Here is a 21,656-nt window from a genome sequence, read left to right on the forward strand (position 1 = left end):
TCCTGTGCTTTTAAAATTAACTTAGTTGTTAGTTAGCCCTGGGTAATTAATTCAGTTTTCTGTTATTTGGCTTCCAGCAATAAAGGAATAAAGAAAAAAAGATGATTGTGCAACACTTGAGTTTTTTTTTTTTTTTTATCGTTTTGACTCTATTTTCTGTACAGCTGTGTGCTTTCACCCCTCCGAAAAACTGAAACTTGCTCAGTTTTTGCTTCAACTGTCCCCAAGATGACTGGAAAAGAGCCTTACATCATCAAGACATTTCTTGAAGGAGGAAAAGTGAGAACTTTTACATGGATTGATCAGCAGTGGCTCATCAGTGGTAGCTGATGTTGCACAATATTCATCTACCAGATCTTTGAGGGTCTCTCCTGCAGTTCAGTCTTAATAGTGTGCTGTAGAAGTGTATTACTGCCTACTCCCTTCCTTGGCTAGACTACCATGTAGGCGCCTTCAAGGTCTGTTGCTGCCTCGTGGTAGTGGTGTTGTGGCTGGTGAGCATAAGCAAATGCTCTTTTGAGATAGGCTTCACAGTCCAACACAATCACAACATTACATAATTATGGGAATAGACTCATTAAAAACAAAATATTATTCAAAGTGGAGTGTTTTTATACATCTGAGCTGTCTACAGGGGTCGGCACAGCCATTTTCAAAAGCATCATCCTCATTAAAGGACTTAAGTTACCCAATGCAGCCCACTTAAGTGGATAATCAACATAAAGTGATGTCAGGAAGAGGAAGTGATGTCACTATTTGTCTCTTTCTCACAGATAATTCCTTGGGACTAATGGAGTCGGTCAGTTCACAAAACCACGTGCTTATCAAATAAACAGAAACATCTTTGCAGCATTCAGTAGATAAGAATACACATGTTGTCTCATGTCTAACCTTGGATTCCATTTTAGAAGTTGTCGGGAACACCACTTTACTTCATTGACAGAGTGGAAATCAAAGATAAATATGTCTGAATCAAGGCCAGCGGACTTAACATTTATAATTGCACTGCAAATCTAAGCCTTCTCTCAGTTTGGTGTGTTTGTCTTCCTCAGAAATATCTCTAAAATTCCTCTAAAAGAACGGCTGGTCATCTGGCCAGTTATCTTTCAAGAAGTGCAGCAGAAACAATGCATTTATTTAAATATCACAGCAAAGGTCAACATGTTCTGCTGCACATATTGGCTGTCGCACACTGGCGTTCGCTGTATTTACTTTTATGTAAGGCTAGCTCAGAAAATAATACTAGTGCATTAAATAGATGGGGAGCATAGATACTGGCTTTGTGTATAAGCCATCAGATAGCTTGTTAGCACTGGCAGCTTCGAGGCTGTCAACCTGCTAGTACACCAGCTCTGAGGCAGAACAGCAGAGCTGTGTTGCCCCAGGTACATCTCTGCACACACAATAGGTGACAAGGGAGCTTATTTAACACTTTACACTCTGTACCAGCAAGAGACGATGTCCTTAAGAGAGAATTTAACTTACTAGAAATCCTAATTCAGATACATAAGTGAAACAACATCAGCTGAACAGGTTCATTGATAGTATAACATTATCCTGGTTCTTAATTATTTCAAATTTTTGACCTAATTTTATGACAACAGTAGGTAATAAGACACATTAGTTATTTTAGCAGTTGTATTTTTGTATGGAAAAAAGAATGGCTCAAACCCTGCAGTGATGGTAAAGATGCATTACCCTAGGTAGCCTTCTATGGTAACTTTTAAAAAAAACCTTCATTTAACCAGAAGAAGGAAGTTTTAAGATTAAAATTCTCTTTTGTCAGACTGCCCAGATGTAGATAGCATAAACCAGCATTCCTGGAGAAAATCCACACAAGCACAAGTGGACATGCGAACTCTACATCCAATGGCCCCACTTGGGTTTGAACTCAGGTTCAGCCTTTCTTGCTTTGAGCAAACTGTGCTAACTACTTAGCCACCATGTTGTGTGCATGTGCACCAACCTGAATGTAGAACAGACATTTATTTTAAACTGCATGTCTTGTTTATTATTGTGAAGAAACTGTGGTTTGCAACAAAGTGCACAGCAACTGGGAATAAGAATTAGCACCTGTAAGCACAAGGCTTTGTATCTCAGCTGGAAAAGGAAGGATTGCCCAAGTGGCAGAGTTTTAAGTACCTTGGAGACTTTCTTTTGAGTGGGGAAGACTGGAAATTGACAGACAGATTAGCACAGCATCCGCATTACTGCAGGCAGCTGTAGCGAATGAAGAGCTGAGCCCAAAGGAGCAGCTGTTGCTTTAGTCTTCGATCTGTGTTCCTACTTTTAACCCTGGGCATAAGCAGTTGGTGGCAATATTAAAACTGATCAGGAGGTAGGTTTCTGGGTAGATATGAGGAGATCTGCCATTTCAGAGGGGTGCAGGGTAGACTCTCTGCTGATGTGATTTGAACATCTCACTTGGATGCACTAGGCATACCCAGCTGGAAGGAGACCCGAAGCAGACCCATAAGCTGGAGTTCATCCTTCCAGGAAGAGTTAGAAGCGGTGGTGTATGACAGGGAGATCTGGGAACCGATGTTTCTTAGATTAGTGCTGTATCTACTCTGGATGAAAAGCAGAACAAGGACAGACGGTTGGAACGTTTTCTCATGCAGCGTATGAGACACACAACCACACCTGCATGCACAATGCTACACAGTCACCCAAAGTGTCACTTAACAATCGTGGGGTTGCACACAATCCTGGTAAGTGTGTGAACTCCTAATTGCATTCTGTCCCCACTGCTACCCTTTCAAGCTGTGAACATAATTCATTAATGTCAAGAGGAGAAAGGAAAGAAACAAAATTAATGAGAAAACATAAACAGGGCACCAGCTCCCTGGGTCTAACAGGCCTCCCATATGCTGTAAAGCTAATGCAGAGGCCCACGTTTGTGTCCACCCTAAGGTCGTTTTCTGTGTGTCATGCCATGGCTCTTTTTACTCAGCTTTCCATATTCGCTCCACCATCCTATCCCAGTAAAGGCTAAAAAGCACCCTAAAGTATTAAAGCATAAAGAGGCCAGTACACCTACCGTCTATAAGAAAATATTTTGTATTTTAACGTAGGTTGTACACTGACCGTCAAATGTAAATGCTATTAATTAGAGATCTCTAAACTTGAGCGAGTTTGTTTTTGCAGCCTCAGTGAGCCAATTCTACGGTTTTACTGTGGTGAGACAAAAGTAAAAGTCAAACTGTAACTGTCTATATGCCTGAGCAGCCAGGCAAAGGAAAGGAACACTTGGACGCTTCTTGCATAAACCCCACCCACCCTTTCTCAGAGGGCTTGAGCCCATGTGTGACATCATGGTTATAATTATCATGAAGATGCCATTTTTGTTTGTTTTTCCCAAGCAGTCAGAAAAATATCACACCTTTGTTTAAGGATTTAAAAGTATTATCTAAAGCTGCACTGTTGCCCACCCACATGAAGCTTCTTTTTAAAAACACTCTACATTTTCTCAGTAGGGTTAGAGAGAGGCCTCCTTGTGATTATTCCCATTGCAACTAAAGACAGGATTGTTTTCTGAAGCATGAGGTGGTGTACTTGCCTACACCATATAAAAAATAATTTTAATAGGGTTTTCGGATGGAGCTTCACATAACAAATCCGAACAAAGTGACAGTGACACCCTCAGGAATTCTGCAAAGACCTACCATCTCACTTCCCATATTAAAAGCTAGATCATCATTCTGCCACATTCTTGCTGATGTTTGCAGTTTTGCTTAAATGTGGCTCCCATTCAACAGCCTTCCCCAGCCATATCCATCTGGACCAATTAGTGTACACAGCATTCATCAATGAATAAAACAATGTGAAATTTAGTCTTCATCCCACAAATGAGCCTGCTGCAAGTCAGCTTTGGTTATGAAGGACTGAGATGAAACATACATATGGTTTTCCTGCCTCTTGCAGAACGTTGCACTGTTTCACTCTGTTCCTCTCCAGAAACATCTTTCCTCTTACCCGTGTTTCCTGAGAATTGTGACTTTCATAATGGTGTAAAACAACTTCTCTTCAATCAAGATCGCCTGACAAGCGAACCTAAAACCAGATTTAGAAATTATGAAAAACATAATGAAATATTCAAAATGAAGTGTTTTGTGTTTCTGAGGTATCAATTACATAATCACCGGAGCACAGAGTAGGCAAACCGGATGTTCTCCATGCCCGTCAAACCCTAACCCTCTTGATCCCTTTTATTGCTCACATTTCTCTTTCTCATCTTTCTGTTCTTTGCAGCCTCATGCGTTTTCTCTCTCTCCTCATTCTGTCTTCCTTTGTGTGCGTCGGTATGCCTGTTAGTTGTTGGTAGAGTGAAGTGGCTGCATTATCTACATACATTATTGATGCTTGCAGCACTTTAACACACACATGCGCAACCACACACACACACGCACACACAAAATCCAGCTTACCGCTCACATAACAAAAACTTACATACAGTTATACAATCACACACGCATACAGTCACAAAGAGCACACGTAGCCTCACTTTTGAATGAAAAAGTGAGTGACAGCGCACACATGTTGTCGTTTTTTTAAAACAGCTGATTCCCTGTTTTAAGAAAAAATGAGGAAATTGTGACATTCTCAGACTAAAATTAATTCACAGTCACATGCTGGGCTAATAGGTTAAGACATGAATAGAAAGTGAGAGTTATGAAAGAGAAGAGACAGAAGGATTAGAATTTGAGTAGCAGGGAGTTGGAGATGGGAATAAGGGAGGGAGGGGACAGAAGAGTTCCCAGCATCTCTTTTCCCAGGGCTTTGTGAGGGCCTCATTAAATATGGATGGTGTTTGGATCAGAGCAGGGGTAAGTGGGACTCCACAAACAGCACATGCAGCCGATGCAGGCAGCCCCATCCTGCTGTGATGGAGCTCGGTGTGGTTTTTTGCTTCATCTGTCTCTCCGTACTCCTCCTCCCTTGACTCACTTTACTGCCCTCAACCCTTTTGTCCAGCCCCTGTCGCTGCCATCATGTGGCACTGTCTGTCAAACTCTTCTTCTTTTTCTCTGCTTGTCTGTTTTTGTCTTTTTCTTAGACTCATTTTCTGTCTTCCGCCTCAGTGCTTCCCACTCTCATTCCATCTCCAGTTTGCTTGTTTTTCCCCATGATTCACCGATCTAAAAGGAAAGCTTTCCTCCATTATATCACACCCTAATCGTAGTTTTTCAGATGAGAAGATAAAAATCATGTTTCAAATTGTCAATAATATTACAATGCTGAGAGACTCAGGCTCCAACAACCCTAACTCTTAATTCTGATTCGTGCCTGTCGTCAGGAGATGAAGACACGTCACCCTGGTCTTCTTCAGTGGAGTGATGGGCGAGCAGCGAGGGCAGCGGGACTGTAACTGGCACCTTCATGGAGCCCTGATACCCAGGGCAGAGAGCAGGTGTGTGAATGTCTGTCTCTCTAATACTGAAATGAAACCGATTGTGTTTGTGTATGTGATATGTGTGTGCACACAACAAAAGATGGCAATATTAGAGGATTTAAAGACTGTGGGATAAGCACAGTGAGACAGACGCACAGTGGAGAGGTAAGTGAGCAGTAAACTAGTGTCTGTCTAGTTTAGCCAGTGTGTTACTCCAAACAGACCTGTAAGGCTAAGGTGAAGCTCAGTCTAATCTGGCTCAGCAGGAGTGACGCACAAACTCCCTGTCACAGCCTGCAAACACACTCTGTAATCCCATTTGCCTACTCTGCGCGCCTGTGTGTCTCTGTGCGTGCAGTAAGAGTGTTAGGCAAAAGTTGTAAGTAATGCATGTTTCAGAATTTACTATACTCATCGTGTATGCATAGCTAATTTAGTTAACGTTCCAAAAATACAGAGAAGTCACAGGGAGGGTGCATGGGCGGATGGATTGTTCTGTGGAGTGCCAAGACTTGAGTTTGCAGCTTTTCTCTAGAGCAGGGATGTTAAACTCATTTTATGTACACAGTAACCTGTAGGCCCACCTATAATCAAGTAACCTGTACACAGGTTACTTTGATTATAGGTGGGCCAGACTGGCAAAACTTCCCTTTCTGTCAGTGTAAAGTTCAACTATACATTTAATTCCTGAGATATTTTATTAAAGGAAAAAGAAGTGAAGGAAAGAAATGTGTCAGCACAACTATTTGGGCTTAAAATGTAATAAATAAATATGTAAAACTAAAGAAGAAAGTAATAGTAGCTCATCGGGCAGTGTCCTGTAATTTTAAAAGTCCCAGAACATGTCCTTTTGAAATTTCTTTAGCCCAAAGTAAAACAACAGGAGCCTTTCAGTTATTTAGTTACTTTGGTATAGTGTGAAAAGCTGTGGGGAAGGTCTTTATCAGCAGGAAAACCTATAAAACGTATTAAAATAGGTTTAAAAGTCAAAATATTTAAGCCCTACTTGACATTTTCTAAAGCAATTTAGGGGCTAGAGTTTTTGGATTATTTGTATTTTCCACTGTATTTTGAGAGTTCAGTCTCTGCTCACAGCCTTTCCTGTCAACAGCAGCCACAGTCTTTTGAGAGACAAGAGACTGTCGTGTAGGGGTGGGTAATATAGCTTCAAAATGATATTGCAATGCTTCAGTAAATTTGCAATAAATATATTTTTAGTGATAAAGAAACATCAAACAAAATAACAAAACAAAATACTGCGCAACAGTTGGGGAGTGCAGACTAAAGGTAGCAGGATTTAATAGTGCAAGCATAATCAAAGACATTTTCCATCCTTCTTTTCCAATGAGTATTTGCGTTGTTTTCCGATGTCTAAGGAGCTTAGAAAGAAAAGTGTCTGGACTTCTTTAAGTTAAGACGTTTCACCTCTCATCCGAGAAGCTTCTTCAGTTCTAAGATCAAATGGTGGAGAGTCCCATATTTAAGCCCCATGGGAGTGTCCTCCCAGGAGCACAATGGACCCCCTAACGATCCTCTACCTAATCGCACAAGCCAAGGTGTGAAAAGGTCACAATCAGCCAAGGTTTCAGGTGAACTCATCGGCTGTATCCCAATTCAGGGTCTGCAGCCTTAAAGTACGCAGCCTCAACGATCCTCAAGGGCCGCGTACTTAAAGACCGCTAAGGCCGGAAGTGCGAGGCTTGTGAAATGGGACGGTCTAGCCTCCGTTGCACTGCCCAGGTTGCCTAGCAACCATGATACTAACAGCTGGAAACGTGTCATACAGCTTTGTTTGACAGAAATGAAGGAGAAAATCTTTTGTTCATTTGTTTGTTTGTTTCTACATGAGCTTTGATCATTCTCTGTAAGATTAAGCTCAGCTATTGAACGGCGTATATTTTAAAGTAAAGGCTTTAAAACCAAGTTAGTACAAACGTCACTAATGTCACATGACTTTGCCCGACATGTTGCCAACAGTAATGTTTTAATGTTCTTCGTTATTAAACATTTGCACATAAATAAGTGACATAATATTCAGTACTTACTTAAAGTTTACTCTTCGGGCGCCCCTCATTCGCCGTTTTTTTTCGGCAAAATTATCAACACCCACCGCCGCGCTATGCATTCTGGGATACGTTGGGCCACGAAGTCTACACTGCCACAGCCTTAAAATTCAGGGAAATGAAGGGACGGCATTTCAGGGGGCCCGCGGGAACTAGGCACCTTCGCAGCGAGCCTATGAATTGGACAGCCATGGGCGGCGCGGTCTCCGGACGTAAGATGCGGCCTTGAAATGCGTACTTTAGATGGCTCACATGTTGTGTTCTGAAAATGACCTGATCAGAGTGTGAAGTTGCTAAATCTGGGTTAGAGTGTGGTGAAGGTTAACAAGTTTAATAATTAAACTTATTTAACCTTATAACAATACAGGAGCTTCACAGTAATGTCCAGAATAAAATGTTTTCTACCTGGGATGTTGTATCTGGGGTTGACCTTTTTTGCTAGCTGCTTTTGGGGCTTTTACGACCATTTGGTTTGGAATCCTATCCTAGACCGATCAGTATGTAACCGCATCCATGCACAGTTTGCTTTGGCTCTCAACACAGCCCCAGAGCTACGATGATGCTTGGTGGTGTCATTTTTTTACTTTTTTGTTGCACATCACTGGCTACCAGTGTCTCCACCTTTACGGTTGTACCTCAAGCAGTGAAACAATTTTGTTGTTTCCAGTTTTCCCAGAACCAGTTTTGTGGTGTATTGTGACGTATTGGAGGCTGTGGAAATGTTGCTCTCAGACATGTGTTAGCTTATCTCTTTGTTTCGCTCATAAATGCGGAGCTTTTCTATGCCATTGATGATTAATAGGACATTTTTATATAACAACTAAGAATGTAGTTTTATTGTCATGGACAGTATATACACACATACATTTTTACCATGATATACATGATATTCTTACATCTAGTATTGATTTAAGCGCAATTGCCACTGAGCATCATCCCCAGAGATTAATGTCACAACCCTCTTTCACATCATGGCTATACTACGATTCCCAGCATTCACCCTAAACATATTTGACTGTTTTTTTTGTGGAGGCTTGAAATTTGTACACCACACTGCTTTAAGCTGCTAGTATTTATGATGTCAAAAATTCTTTAGATGACTTCAATGTTTAACGTGTGAGAGGTTGTCGATGAATATGAATTGATCATATGGAGGTGTGGACTGAGATCAATCGGTCAAAAAGTTGAATTAAATTTGAGAGTTCTTGAAATGTTCTGTCTTTTCAATCTTTAGAATGTCTCACAGTTGCTGCTGTTTCACATGGAGAAGAAGATGATAGAGGGAAATTCTAATAAGCATCTATTGTGTACAATTAAACGAGGCATCTAATGAAAAAAAGCTTTTAATGGCCAAAAAACAAAACCAGGAAACAAAAAGACTGTAAGAATAAAAATGAAATTACACATGAGAAAATAGAACTAAACAGAGTAGGTTTAAATTGCTAGCTATGACAAACATGTGGAACATCTTCTTCACAGAGGAAAGATCACTATAGATACAAACTCTGCAAAGACTAAGCTGCAGGTAATTAACACAGGTGAAGGACGTTAGAAAAACAGGAAACAAAATCCAGAAAATTAAATGAGAAGATCAACTCAAATCAAAGTAAACAAGAAGCAACCAAAAGATAGCTATCATGGCAAAGTGAATGAATAAATGTACATGAGAAAACACAAGTGTGGGGAAGGAGAAGTGCTGCTGTAGCCCCTTTAGTCAGCTTGTGTGTGTGTGCGTGTGTGTGCGTGTGTGTGTTTCTCTGCAGCATTTCTTACCCTGCCCAGCTTCAGCATTAGGTAAAACTATTCTGGCAGAGATTTTTGTTTACTTCTCTAATTTTATAGCAGACACAGCTATCTGAAAAAAAAACAACCTGAGCTAATATATATGTAATTTGATTACTGTGTTAATATTGTAATGATTATAGTGTGTATTGCATATCACAGTGTTGGGGGAAAAAACAACCTTGTAATAGATTTTTAAAAAACTAGGAAATGCAAACAGCACATTTATTCATAGTTTTCAGAGGATGTGTGAGGAAAAGCTCAGCACACCGGCAGTGGCATTTCACTCATTTACAGCCTGAATCATATTTTGGTTTATAATTAAGCATTGACCGGCTAGCTCATGGTCTTATGGCAGGAGGCAGGACTCAACAAGTGGTAAGTCTGTTGTAGGGCCATGTTTAACTCACATTTTACTACACCAAACTGTAGACATTTTGTGGCATAAATGCATTCAGGGAGTCATACAGCATTAAAAAATGACTTGACTTTTCAACTAAATTTAACCGCAAAGGTTTTCTTCAGACAGATATAAAAAAAAAATGCCACTAATGATCCTGATCAATAACAACGGCACAGAGCCAACCTTTTTTAACCTTTTTTGTCTGGATGAAAGCCCACTAACCAATTTCCAGTGGAAGCAAGAGTCAGATTACTGCACAGTCAAACATTTGACAAAAGTGATATCGTGTGCAAAAGGTAAATGTTTCTGAATCGCATCTTTTATCAGAACTAAAGTACATATTACACAAGATGAAGCCTCCATGTCATTGAAAAAATGCATTAAAAATGCATATTTTACTCTAATGTGACATCAAATTTGACCACACCCTATGGATCACTATTGAGCTCTTCTAACTCTGTGGAAACGGACAGAATAACAAAGGCAAAAACGTCATTCAACAGGAAAATGACACCATCATGCAGTGTTAATCTAAATAATGTTCTATAAATACATACACATTTTAGCATTGGATTAGAAAATAAGCTCCACTTTGAGCTGTTGCTAGTGTGTGTGTGTGTGTGTGTGTGTGTGTGTGTAAGCACACTGATGAGCATCATTGTATCACAAAATGAATTAAAAATTGTACTGGACTGGATGGTACTTATCAAAAATAACATAACAAAGCAATTGTATCAGGTGTAATAGACGATTTTCTGGTTTCTTCTTTCAGCTCCATTTTTCAGTATCGTTGAGACACAGAGAAAGCAAGAAACAGATGTGAGAAATCTGATTCCTCCCACATGAGCAATAATCTAATAGAACGAGATGGAAGGGGACACATGATTGAGTGATGACATGGTCAGTAGTTGGATGGCTGCAAGACATTCATGGGTGAAAAGGAGGGAGGAACAGAGTTACGTGGACAGCACATCTTAGTCCCTGGTTATTTTGTTTATCATGCTTACTCACATTGATGTCATAAATATAATGTAATTAATTGTGGGCAAGTTTAGAGGTGATTCGGTAGACCTGAAGTTATTTTTTTGTACGACGAGTACCTCATAACACCTGTCCCAGCAGCAGGGTTGCCAGATTGGCCCTGCATTGGAACTCTGCCAGAAACGACATGCAGGTCACTGGGTAGTGCTAATACTTGGCAGTGCATGCTGTTGCTGTCAGTACAGTAGAAGTATTTGTTGTGTTGTGGACAAACCACAAAATTATACAGTGTCTTTTCAGCTCAAATTCCAAACTCTGTTTAAATTTACATTGTACATACATGATTTATTAATGTAAAAACATTTTTTATTCATTGTCCTAAGGTCAGTTCCTGACTGTGTGCATAAGTTCCATTCATAAAAGATGATGGGAATGAAACAACATGTTAAAGCAGGTTCTGAGAGTCGCTTTTGCATCTTAAGCACCTGTTACCTGTAAATCTCCTAAGGCCAGTCTTAAAATCATGGACAAAAATGTCTTTGTGGTTTCTCAACACTCTCCATTATCTGGATCATCTAAAAGTATTGCTTTGGAAATGCAAAAAACCCAACACAGATTCTGGTTGTACTTCCTGGTTTTTGTATTAAGATGATGTTTCCTAAGTAGAGGCTATCACGTGAATCAAAACAAAAACAGCAAAGTCTATCAAAGATAAAGTCACTAGATGAGAGGTGGAATCATACTTTTTAACACTATCAAATTTTAGATCATGGTCCATTATCTTAGCATTATTACTGGCTATCATTAGGCACAGTGATTCAGGTACAAATAACCTCACAATGCAACATGTGATGGACAGACAGGAATAAAAATGGGATAGATGGACACAACTTATGTTGAACTTATGTTTTGTGTCATTATCTTGCTGTAAGATGAACCCCTGACCAACTAGGTGCATACCAGATGGTATTGCATGGCGCTGTAGAAAGCTGTGGTAGCCATTTTGATTCAGGCTGCCTCCTACTCTGCACAAGTCACCGACCCTGGATCCATTAAAAACAGTCCAGACCATCACCCTTGATCTCCATGTTTGACAGTTGATGCCACACACTGTGGAACCATCCTTTCCGACTCGATGGCGTACAAAGATCCTGCGTGATAAACTGAGGATTTCAAATTTTGATTCATCAGTCCATTATACCTTCATCCAGTCTTCAGTAGTCCATTGGCAGTGTTGCATGGCCCAGGCAAGCCTCTTTGTCTTATTATGATGTCTTAGTAATGGCCTTCTTGCTGCAACTTGTCCTGTCAAACCTGCAGCATAAAGTCTTCTCTTCACAGTTGAAACTGAGACTTACAGGGGCTTGCAAAAGTATTCGGCCCCCTTGAACTTTCCCACATTTTGTCACATTACAGCCACAAACATGAATCAATTTTATTGGAATTCCACGTGAAAGACCAACACAAAGTGGTGCACACGTGAGAAGTGGAATGAAAATCATACATGATTCCAAACATTTTTTACAAATAAATAACTGAAAAGTGGGGTGTGCGTAATTATTCAGCCCCCTTTGGTCTGAGTGCAGTCAGTTGCACATAGACATTGCCTGATGAGTGTTAATGACTAAATAGAGTGCACCTGTGTGTAATCTAATGTCAGTACAAATACAGCTGCTCTGTGACGGCCTCAGAGGTTGTCTAAGAGAATATTGGGAGCGACAACACCATGAAGTCCAAAGAACACACCAGACAGGTCGGGGATAAAGTTATTGAGAAATTTAAAGCAGGCGTTAGCTACAAAAAGAGTTCCCAAGCCTTGAACATCCCACGGAGCACTGTTCAAGGCGATCATTCAGAAATGGAAGGAGTATGGCACAACTGTAAACCTACAAGACAGGCCGGCCACCTGAACTCACAGGCCGAACAAGGAGAGCGCTGATCAGAAATGCAGCCAAGAGGCCCATGGTGACTTGGACGAGCTGCAGAGATCTACAGCTCAGGTGGGGGAATCTGTCCATAGGACAACTATTAGTCGTGCACTGCACAAAGTTGGCCTTTATGGAAGAGTGGCAAGAAGAAAGCCATTGTTAACAGAAAACCATAAGAGGTCCTGTTTGTAGTTTGCCACAAGCCATGTGGGGGACGCAGCAAACATGTGGAAGAAGCTGCTCTGGTCAGATGAGACCAAAATGGAACTTTTTGGCCAAAATGCAAAACGCTGCACATCACTCTGAACACACCATCCCCACTGTCAAATATGGTGGTGGCAGCATCATGCTCTGGGGGTGCTTCTCTTCAGCAGGGACAGGGAAGCTGGTCAGAGTTGATGGGAAGACGGATGGAGCCAAATACAGGGCAATCTTGGAAGAAAACTTCTTGAAGTCTGCAAAAGACTTGAGACTGAGGCGGAGGTTCACCTTCCAGCAGGACAACGACCCTAAACATAAAGCCTGGGCAACAATGGAACGGTTTAAAACAAAACATATCCATGTGTTAGAATGGCCCAGTCAAAGTCCAGATCTAAATCCAATCGAGAATCTGTGGCAAGATCTGAAAACTGCTGTTCACAAACGCTGTCCATCTAATCTGACTGAGCTGGAGCTTTTCTGCAAAGAAGAATGGGCAAAGATTTCAATCTCTAGATCTGCAAAGCTGGTAGAGACAGACCCTAAAAGACTGGCAGCTGTAATTGCAGCAAAAGGTGGTTCTACAAAGTATTGACTCAGGGGGCTGAATAATTACGCACACCCCACTTTGCAGTTATTTATTTGTAAAAAATGTTTGGAATCATGTATGATTTTCCTTCCACTTCTCACGTGTGCACCACTTTGTGTTGGTCTTTCACCTGGAATTCCAATAAAATTGATTCATGTTTGTGGCTGTAATGTGACAAAATGTGGGAAAGGTTCGAGGGGAATACTTTTGCAAGCCACTATATTTACTACGACCACTATTAAGCTGGTGTCCTGTGAGCCGCCTATCACGCAAGCTGTTAACTCTCAGAAACTTGTCCTCTGATTCAGTTGAGGCTTCTGTTTCTGAGCCTTTTGATGGTGAAGAAAACTGTACTCACTGACACCTTGACTTTTGATTTTGCAATTCCTCTGTAGGAAAGACCTACATTTTAAGTGTTGTGATGGTCTGTCTGTCTTCCATTGTTAATTGCCTTTTTCTCGCCATTTCTGTTACAACACACTACTTTCTGCAGTATAATACTGTTCAAATGATGGTACCAGAGTGTGTTCTAACCAAGAGGGTTGTAAGTAATCCAGAAAGGTTGGAACACCTGTAGGAATCAGTAGCACCAGCTTTCAAGGCTTGATCAACCTCCATTGCTGCAGAACAGCTTTAAATTGTTAACCCATTTTGCGTACCTTGAAAAAGGACTTTTTGTATAATTCTGAAATGTACATTACTTTAAAGTTTTAGGTAACCTTACCTTTTTTTTTTTTTAACCTCTGGCAGGTCACTACTTACCTTTGTACCATTTCTAGCTATTCATTGGACTTGAACAACTTCAACTGCAATAAATAACTGGAAAAATTGGGCTGTTCTAAAACTTGTGAGCGGTAGTGTACGCAAACAAGTAAGATGTCAACAAAATATCACGATATTACAAAAATCATGAATATGTGTTTTCCTTTTTTATACTGATAATGTGGCATAAAAATCACATAAAAGTGGTATAATATTTTTCCTGGGTTGTAAGGCGGTGCATGACTAAACCACACTGAAGTATCCTCTAAACACTTGCCACATGACATGCAGCAAGTAGTCACATTGCTCATAAAGCTCACAGGAAACTCACCACACATATGAGACATGCATATTATTCAAAACATTTCTAGAAGAAAAGTCACACAATACTTAGACTTAACTCAGTGATGAGAGCAGCATTTATGTCAAAGTACGGTTCAAGAAAAACTGCTGTATTTTATATTTTTCTGTTTAAACCCACGCTTAAAATGAAGTCCCTTTTTTAAATGTTATGTTATGTTCCCTTGCATTTGCATATTAATAATCCTCATGCTAATCTATTTCTTTGTTGACTCTTTGTGGCCATTTCATAAAAATAAATAAGCAACCTGCAGCAAATATCACACTGACGTATAGTGCAGTCTCCTTAAAACTCATCACATATGGAAACTTGTAAAAGATCACTCCTCATTGTGTTTAAATATACTGGGTAAGCCTAATTTTTTGAAGTGCAGGGCTGATCTTTTAGCTCAATGTTAATAAGATTATCATAGATTTAATGTGCCACCAAGTGAAAGCAGAAGTAAAAAGTGCAAAACACAGAGTTCCCAAACAGGATACAACCCGAGCTGACAGACATGTGACTTGTACCACTACGACACCAAGAGCCTCCGACTCTGTTCCTGTTTGCTGCACCATTGCGATGTATCAAGATGCCAGTGTCCCGTGCATTCTTTCACATTACCATACGCATTTGATTTCCCAAGATGAGCACATGATAAATTCACATAGTTTACTGTATCGTGTAGTAAAGTAGAGCAAAACAAACTAGATCTAAAGAACAACAATCTAGAGGTGTAGTTTCACAATTCAGCCTCAAATATTCCAATAACAGTCCATCCTATACAAATCACACGACTGAAAATGGATAAAATTCCTATTTTCTTAACTTTTCATTACGTCAAACCAGGAGTTAGAGCTTTGAAACACTAACAATGGAGCTAGAATATTTATGAAAGAGATATTTGACATGTTGTATCATTGATGAGAGAGGAAAGTACAGTCTCAGTTTCCTTTGCTGCCTTGGTTTCTGCCTTGAATATGTCCATTGGAAAATAGATTTTTTCCTATGTTTTACTGTAGTGAATTTAATTCCCTGGGCTTGTACTTCATCAGTATACTCAATCAAAGCTACTTAGGAAGGAAACCATGTTTATGGGATTAGAGGGGATTGGATGTAGATGAATGCTTTGTCCCAGTGTTTGTATTTTAAAATGCACAGACATTTGGCTACGATCCATCCCTGATTAATCTACTTTTAGAAGTAAGTCACTGCTCTGTAAATCCATTACTTCAGTGTTTCGGGGTCTGTACCTTTTCTTATGTAACCATTTAACTTGTGTGATCTTCGTGCTGCTGCGGTACTTGGGTTAGTCAGTCCCTAGCAAAGCTGAGTACACTTCTGTTTTGGGTCTGTGCAACCTGAGAAGTGAGATACTGCAGATGAAGCAAATCGGTAGAGTGTGATATGGAATAGCGAGAAGTGAGGTGCCGATAGGATGAGAACAGAGGGAACGAGAGGAGGAGAGAGTTATTCACAGACAGATGGATGGATAATGTACTTATGAGTCAAGATCCCCCAGGAGCCACTGCTGTCTGCTTATGTCACTCACCACTTTCATCACTAAGCCCGCCTCCTGTCTCACCTTCTATCACACTTGCCTGTCTTCTGCCCTTTCATTTAGTTTCCTGTACTTGTCACACATTTCCTCCCGTCTCCTCTCCTCTCTAATCTTTTGTTTCCTCTATGTCCATCATTACGCCCATCTGGGGGAAATTCCTTCCTGCAGCTGCTCACTGGGAAGGCCTTGTGAGATTATTCACTCATTGATTACATCTCTGAGTCCAAACTTTATTCATTAATTCATCCATCCTTCTGCTCATCACCTTGTCACAGGGCTAACTGTGCTTTACGTCATTGTTCCATTCAGAGCATCTCCTTATCCATTCATCAATCTGTCCAGTTACTCATTTATTCTATATGAAATCATTATCATTAATACATTTCTAAAATAAATCAGTCATTCATTCATTTGTTCACTTTTTCATTCACCCCTGTATCATTCATAGTAAGTAAGGTGATTCTCCATGAATGCTTACTGTCAGAGAATCTCTTTCCCAGTCATAGTCAGTAGGTTCAGCCCGTAAGGATGTGAAGGGGGTATAAGGTATCAGCTAATGCCCAGGTCTTTGTCTGACTGCTTCAGTCATCTGGGAGGAAGGTTATGTGTATGTGTGTGTGTGTGTGTGTGTGTGCGTGTATGTGTGCGTACTTGTGTATGTGTGGTTAGGGAGTGAGGGAAGCCAGATTTATGGTCCCATGTTGGTTTCCGTTTGCATGGCTCTTTGGTTGTGCAGAGAGAGGGATTGTGGGAATTCGGCCAGTGCAGAGGTAGTGGAGACTCACTTGTGTGCACTCCTCCAAAAAGCCAACAGAGCGTTGTGCATAGGTAGAATCCTTATTGGTTGAAAATTGAAACAAAAGGGAACCACAGAAGAAGAGCCATGAAATGGCTATCAGCAAGAAGTTCTTCAAATATGGTGACTGTTGTCTTTTCTGTGGCAGGGGCTAACAAAGGACCAACAATGGCACAAACATGAGCACATGTAGCACAAATATACTGGTCCACATTCCTCACAGTATCAACACTGCCACTGGGTGACAGCTAACAGCTACAGTATGTAGATGTGCATCTGCAAAGCTCTGCCTAACACCTTCAGGTGCTACATTTAGGCTTTTTGAAAACCTGTTACTTTTCTTAAAAGACGATGGATACACCTTTCATCACACAATTAAGTGTGTTACATTTAATTAATTTAATTAAATGTGTTACATTTAATTGTATCAGTGGAGCCCAACCTATGGAACTGTTATTTTATGTAGGCACATGACCCATTTACACGATAAAAGCAGATCTGTAATCTGTAATGTTTCAGATGATATTTCCTACACATCCACTACAAATCTCATGTAGTTTGAGCTATTTAAGTTGTGTAGCTCGCCTCCTCTTCAGACCACTTTGTAACCCACTTTTACCTCAGCTCCTCCTGTTCATGATGTGCCTGACTTAATTGCTGTCAAGACTACAGTTACTGATGACTGATCTTGTTTTTCTCACCCCGTTGCTTCACTGAATGCAACATTTCCTTTTGCTACTATCATCTGCCTGCACTGGATTTTATAGCGGCATGTAAAAGATGCATATGGTGGAGATCTGCTTTACGAACACCAAAATTGACTGGCTGCAGCATGAGTAAATGTTTTGTGACCACTTTTGTAAGGTGCAGCCATTAGGGAGACAATCCAGAACCCCTTTTTTGAGGAGACGGGTATTTTAACTTTCATTCAACTGTTACGAGGCATCAGCAGCAGAACTTGATATTCTGTGTCAGCAAAGTGATGTCATGCTGCTTTTCTTTGCTGACATGTTGCAGAGGGAATTGTCAGGAAGAAAAATGCCTTTCTTACTCTTTTTTTTTTCAGCCTGCTTAACATTCTTCTTAGAACTGACTCAACTTTCGCACGGGTTTTCGCACAAAACAAAAGCTAGAATGTCCAAAATTGTGGAGATTTCCCCAAGTCTGTAGGTCTTAATGAGCTCACACGTGCATGTAAGCTGATATTGTATTACCTCAAATACTGTATGGCTCCACAGAGGCCCATTAACTTAGTATTGCATCATAGGCCCGTGCATTAGTCTGACCGAGCCCCGCAGACGCCAGAGGTGTCCCATGTCCATTACATCTCTCTCACCAACCAACAATCATTTATAAGTACCACCTGTCTCACAGCAACACAACAGGGACACATTTAAGGGAAACACCATTGTTATTGGAATGATAAACTACCAATATTGATGTTTATTGAGGCACCATGCAGTAAGTGATTGGTTCATAATTCGGGCTAAGAGCCTTTTAAGTAGCATGATGCAACAAGTAACATCATTGCTGGCCTCAGCTGAAATATTAAATATCTAATACCCAGTGTGTGTGTGTGCGTGTGGGTACTTTGTCTCCACTTACTGTTTTTCCTTTATTTTTTTGCAGGGTGTTTTCATTGAATTTGTATTCTGCATACACTAATGTAATAGAGTCTGATTTGTACGCCCTAACATCATCATATCACAGCACAGATTTACGCATAAGCACACAAATGCCATGTGCAGGATTGTTTGCATCTGGAGTGCAGTCTTAGTGTTGCAGCTGGGCTTTCTTTAACACGAAGCAACAAAAGCTGAAAACTGTAACTCTGACCAGCTCCCTGGAGCTCTGGCTGAAGAGGGATTGTCTCTCCTGTCATGAGAGTGATTAAGGGCTTACACTCTTACATTTCATTCTAGTCAAACATGTGCTGCAGCTTTGCCAGGTATTGCCTCTTGTGTTTGCACACTTTTGTGAACGGTGCTTGTGGTCTTAGGCTTGTTTGTCACGTTCACCTAGAGGGAAAACAACCAGGAAGCTCTCCAGCCTCCCGTTTAGATTCTTTTATGAAACATTTACATTGTACATTGCATATTTGTTTAATGTGGAGCCATTTAACTAAATCTACGACACAAATGGCTCCTTTGATCTACAACCCCTGCCAGGTAAATGGAGGTGCAGGACAGGAGCCGCTCCCCGTCTCGCAGGACCAGCCGAGTAGAGCAGGTAGTGGGACGATGGCTGAGACGGTCCAGAGACTTGGGCAGCAGATCTCACTCTCTGAGCAGGTATTATGTCTTTTTTTTTGTTTTTTGTATAAATCCATTATTTTACCATTTTTACTATCTTTGATATATTTTGCCTTGAGATGCACCTGTCTACAGTCATCATCAAAGGAAGCCCATATTTGTAAAGCCTTCTAAAACAGGTTCTCTCATCCAGTAACAAATAAATTAATGCTTTAATTTGTGACTTTTCACAATTATTTCCTTGTTTTTGTTATCCCCACAAATATAAGGCTGTTCACAGTAGTACTGCTCTGTCAGAAATACAGATACTGCAGTAAGATGTCACTCCTGAATTACTCCTCCAGGGATCGGGCTGCAGCAGAAGGGAAGACAGCAGAGTCCAGTAGCTCTGACCAGAGGAATTATCCCTTCCGCTTCAATATTCAGATCCAGCGCGACCCAAACCTCAACTCTCATGGCCTCACGCTTTCCTCCCAGAACCCGATTCTGGTGGAGGAGGTCACCTCAGGTAACGTTTGCAACAGCACCGTTCTAAGGAAATAGCCGTGACACAGATTTCTGAACTTTAAATCAAATGGGTCTCTATACTAAACCTTGTTGTGTTTATAAATAACTATTCTATGCAGTGATCTGTAGCCCTCTTGTCCCTAAATCTACTGCAGCACTTTTCACTACCTTGGGAGTAGAAGGAGTGCATTATTAGTTTGAATCAGGGCCTTTTGTTTTAAAGCTGACACTGCATGTTCACCTGAGCCCTGCTATAGGAACCTCTTCACCAGCTTAGGCTTCTTCTCCCACAGAGACTTCATCCTACCTGCCAAGAGTCAATTTCTATTGCCACAGTCTGCAGAGCTCTAGTACTTTGTCAATGTCTCCCACCTAAAATCACACCTTTATTATTCTTTCTGTAGGTGAAAACTTACGACAGCGTTAGCCACTGTACACCTCATGAGCGGAGAGTAGCAAAGAACAAGTAATTCCACAGCCACAGCATAAATTAAAGGATTTTGGTATGTAAACCTACAGAATCATGATTTAATGCACCTCTGGTTTTATTCTACTTTATGCTTGTTTAAGCTGCTATTACTAATATGTTTAGGACTGATATGTTTACTCAGCTAAAAGCTTTACTGACAACGAGGCTGTGATTGTTAGGAGGTAAAATACTGTATATACAGTTCACTCAGGAACAGAATATTGTTTGGCTCATTCTCCCTGTTGTCTCTAGAACCATGCCCTTATTTTGCATAAAGTAAATCTCCTCAGCAAATGAAGGCGTGGAGCTGTGCCAGACCCCTGCAGGCCTCTGGCCAGTGTACTGTGCAACACAAACTGACAAAAGTGAAGCCTCCAAGGCTGCAGAAACTGCATACATGCACACAAAATTATATTAACAGAGGAAATGAACTGTGGTGCTTATGTGTTTGTGTGTGTGTGTTCCAAAACACATTTGGAAGGATTCAAGGAAGATGGAGTTTTTAGCCCTCGATTGAGGCTCTCAGGGAGCACATACATTCGGACGATGCACTGTCTCCAAGAATCACTTCCAGGCAAATGCCTGATATGCAATAGACGGATATGACTAAGATTAGAAGTATGGTTCGGGTTTCAAAGAGGTGGAATGTGTATGCAGCTGGGGGGTGTGGTTGGAAACCTTAAATCAGTCCTCTTAACTAAATTAATTTACAGAGATGTAAGGATTTGCCAGCACATGCTGCACAAAAGGCTTCCTCAGTCAGAACCTCGTTTTTTCCCTCTGGCAATAGCCTGCTATAAATCACTTCTAAAGCAGAGGTGAAATCTCTCCTTTAATCAGTTCCTTTTTAGAAGTCTGACGTTTAATAAATGTATACAGAATTTTTTTACGCCACACTATTAATCACAAAAAATAAAAAGGAAAATTATAAATATATAACTGGATGAAAATTTTTTTAATTTCAACAGCACAACAGATTTTATTTCGGTTTGATGACACCATTCAAAATTGTTTTGCATATTTAAAAAAAAAAGAAGTATTTGTGAAAGAGATTTATCATGGAATCTATACAATTTTGTGAAGTACCGAGTACACTCCATGATTCAGTAGCATGTAGAACCACTATTAGCAGGAATCTTTTTAAGTAGTTGTTGTCTGTATGACTTTATCAGTCTCTCAGATCATTGTGGAGGAGTTAGTCCACTCTTCTTTAAAATATTTCTTAAATTAATTGAGATTTGCAGCTCTCTTAAGATCCCACCACATCAGAGTGGCTCAACCATGTTTTGTTTTTCTCAATTTGCGCCATTAGGTTGTAACTTTATTTTCACTGTATTGCATTTTTTTCAGTCAATGGGCTATTGGAACACCTTTCTTCTTTTTCAGCCATTCTCTTGTAGACTTGCTTTTGTGCTTTGGATCATTGGCCTGTTGGATGACCCACTTTTGTCTGAGCTTTAGCTGTCGGACGGATGGCCTCATATTTGACTCTAGAATACTTTGTTATTCAGAGGAGTTCATGATTGACTTAGTGACCTCAAAATGCTCAGATCCTGTGACTGCAAAACAAGCCCAAATCGTCACCCCTCCACCACCGTGCTGGCTGTTGGTGTAAAGTGTTTGTGCTGATTAA

General features: G+C 40.5%; 1 protein-coding gene across 1 annotated transcript in view; it reads left to right on the plus strand.

Annotated features, from left to right (window-relative positions):
* Window positions 1–21,656, plus strand: part of LOC120716960 (FERM and PDZ domain-containing protein 1) — a 48,370-nt gene that overhangs the window by 4,001 nt on the left and 22,713 nt on the right. The window contains 3 exon segments of the mRNA XM_040004716.1: window positions 5,297–5,410; window positions 18,964–19,086; window positions 19,392–19,555. Of these exon segments, the coding sequence (XP_039860650.1) occupies window positions 18,968–19,086; window positions 19,392–19,555 (283 nt within the window). The 5' untranslated portion in view covers window positions 5,297–5,410; window positions 18,964–18,967.

This window comes from Simochromis diagramma, unplaced genomic scaffold, assembly GCF_900408965.1.
Source record: "Simochromis diagramma unplaced genomic scaffold, fSimDia1.1 OVJJ01000487.1, whole genome shotgun sequence".
NCBI lineage: Eukaryota > Metazoa > Chordata > Actinopteri > Cichliformes > Cichlidae > Simochromis > Simochromis diagramma.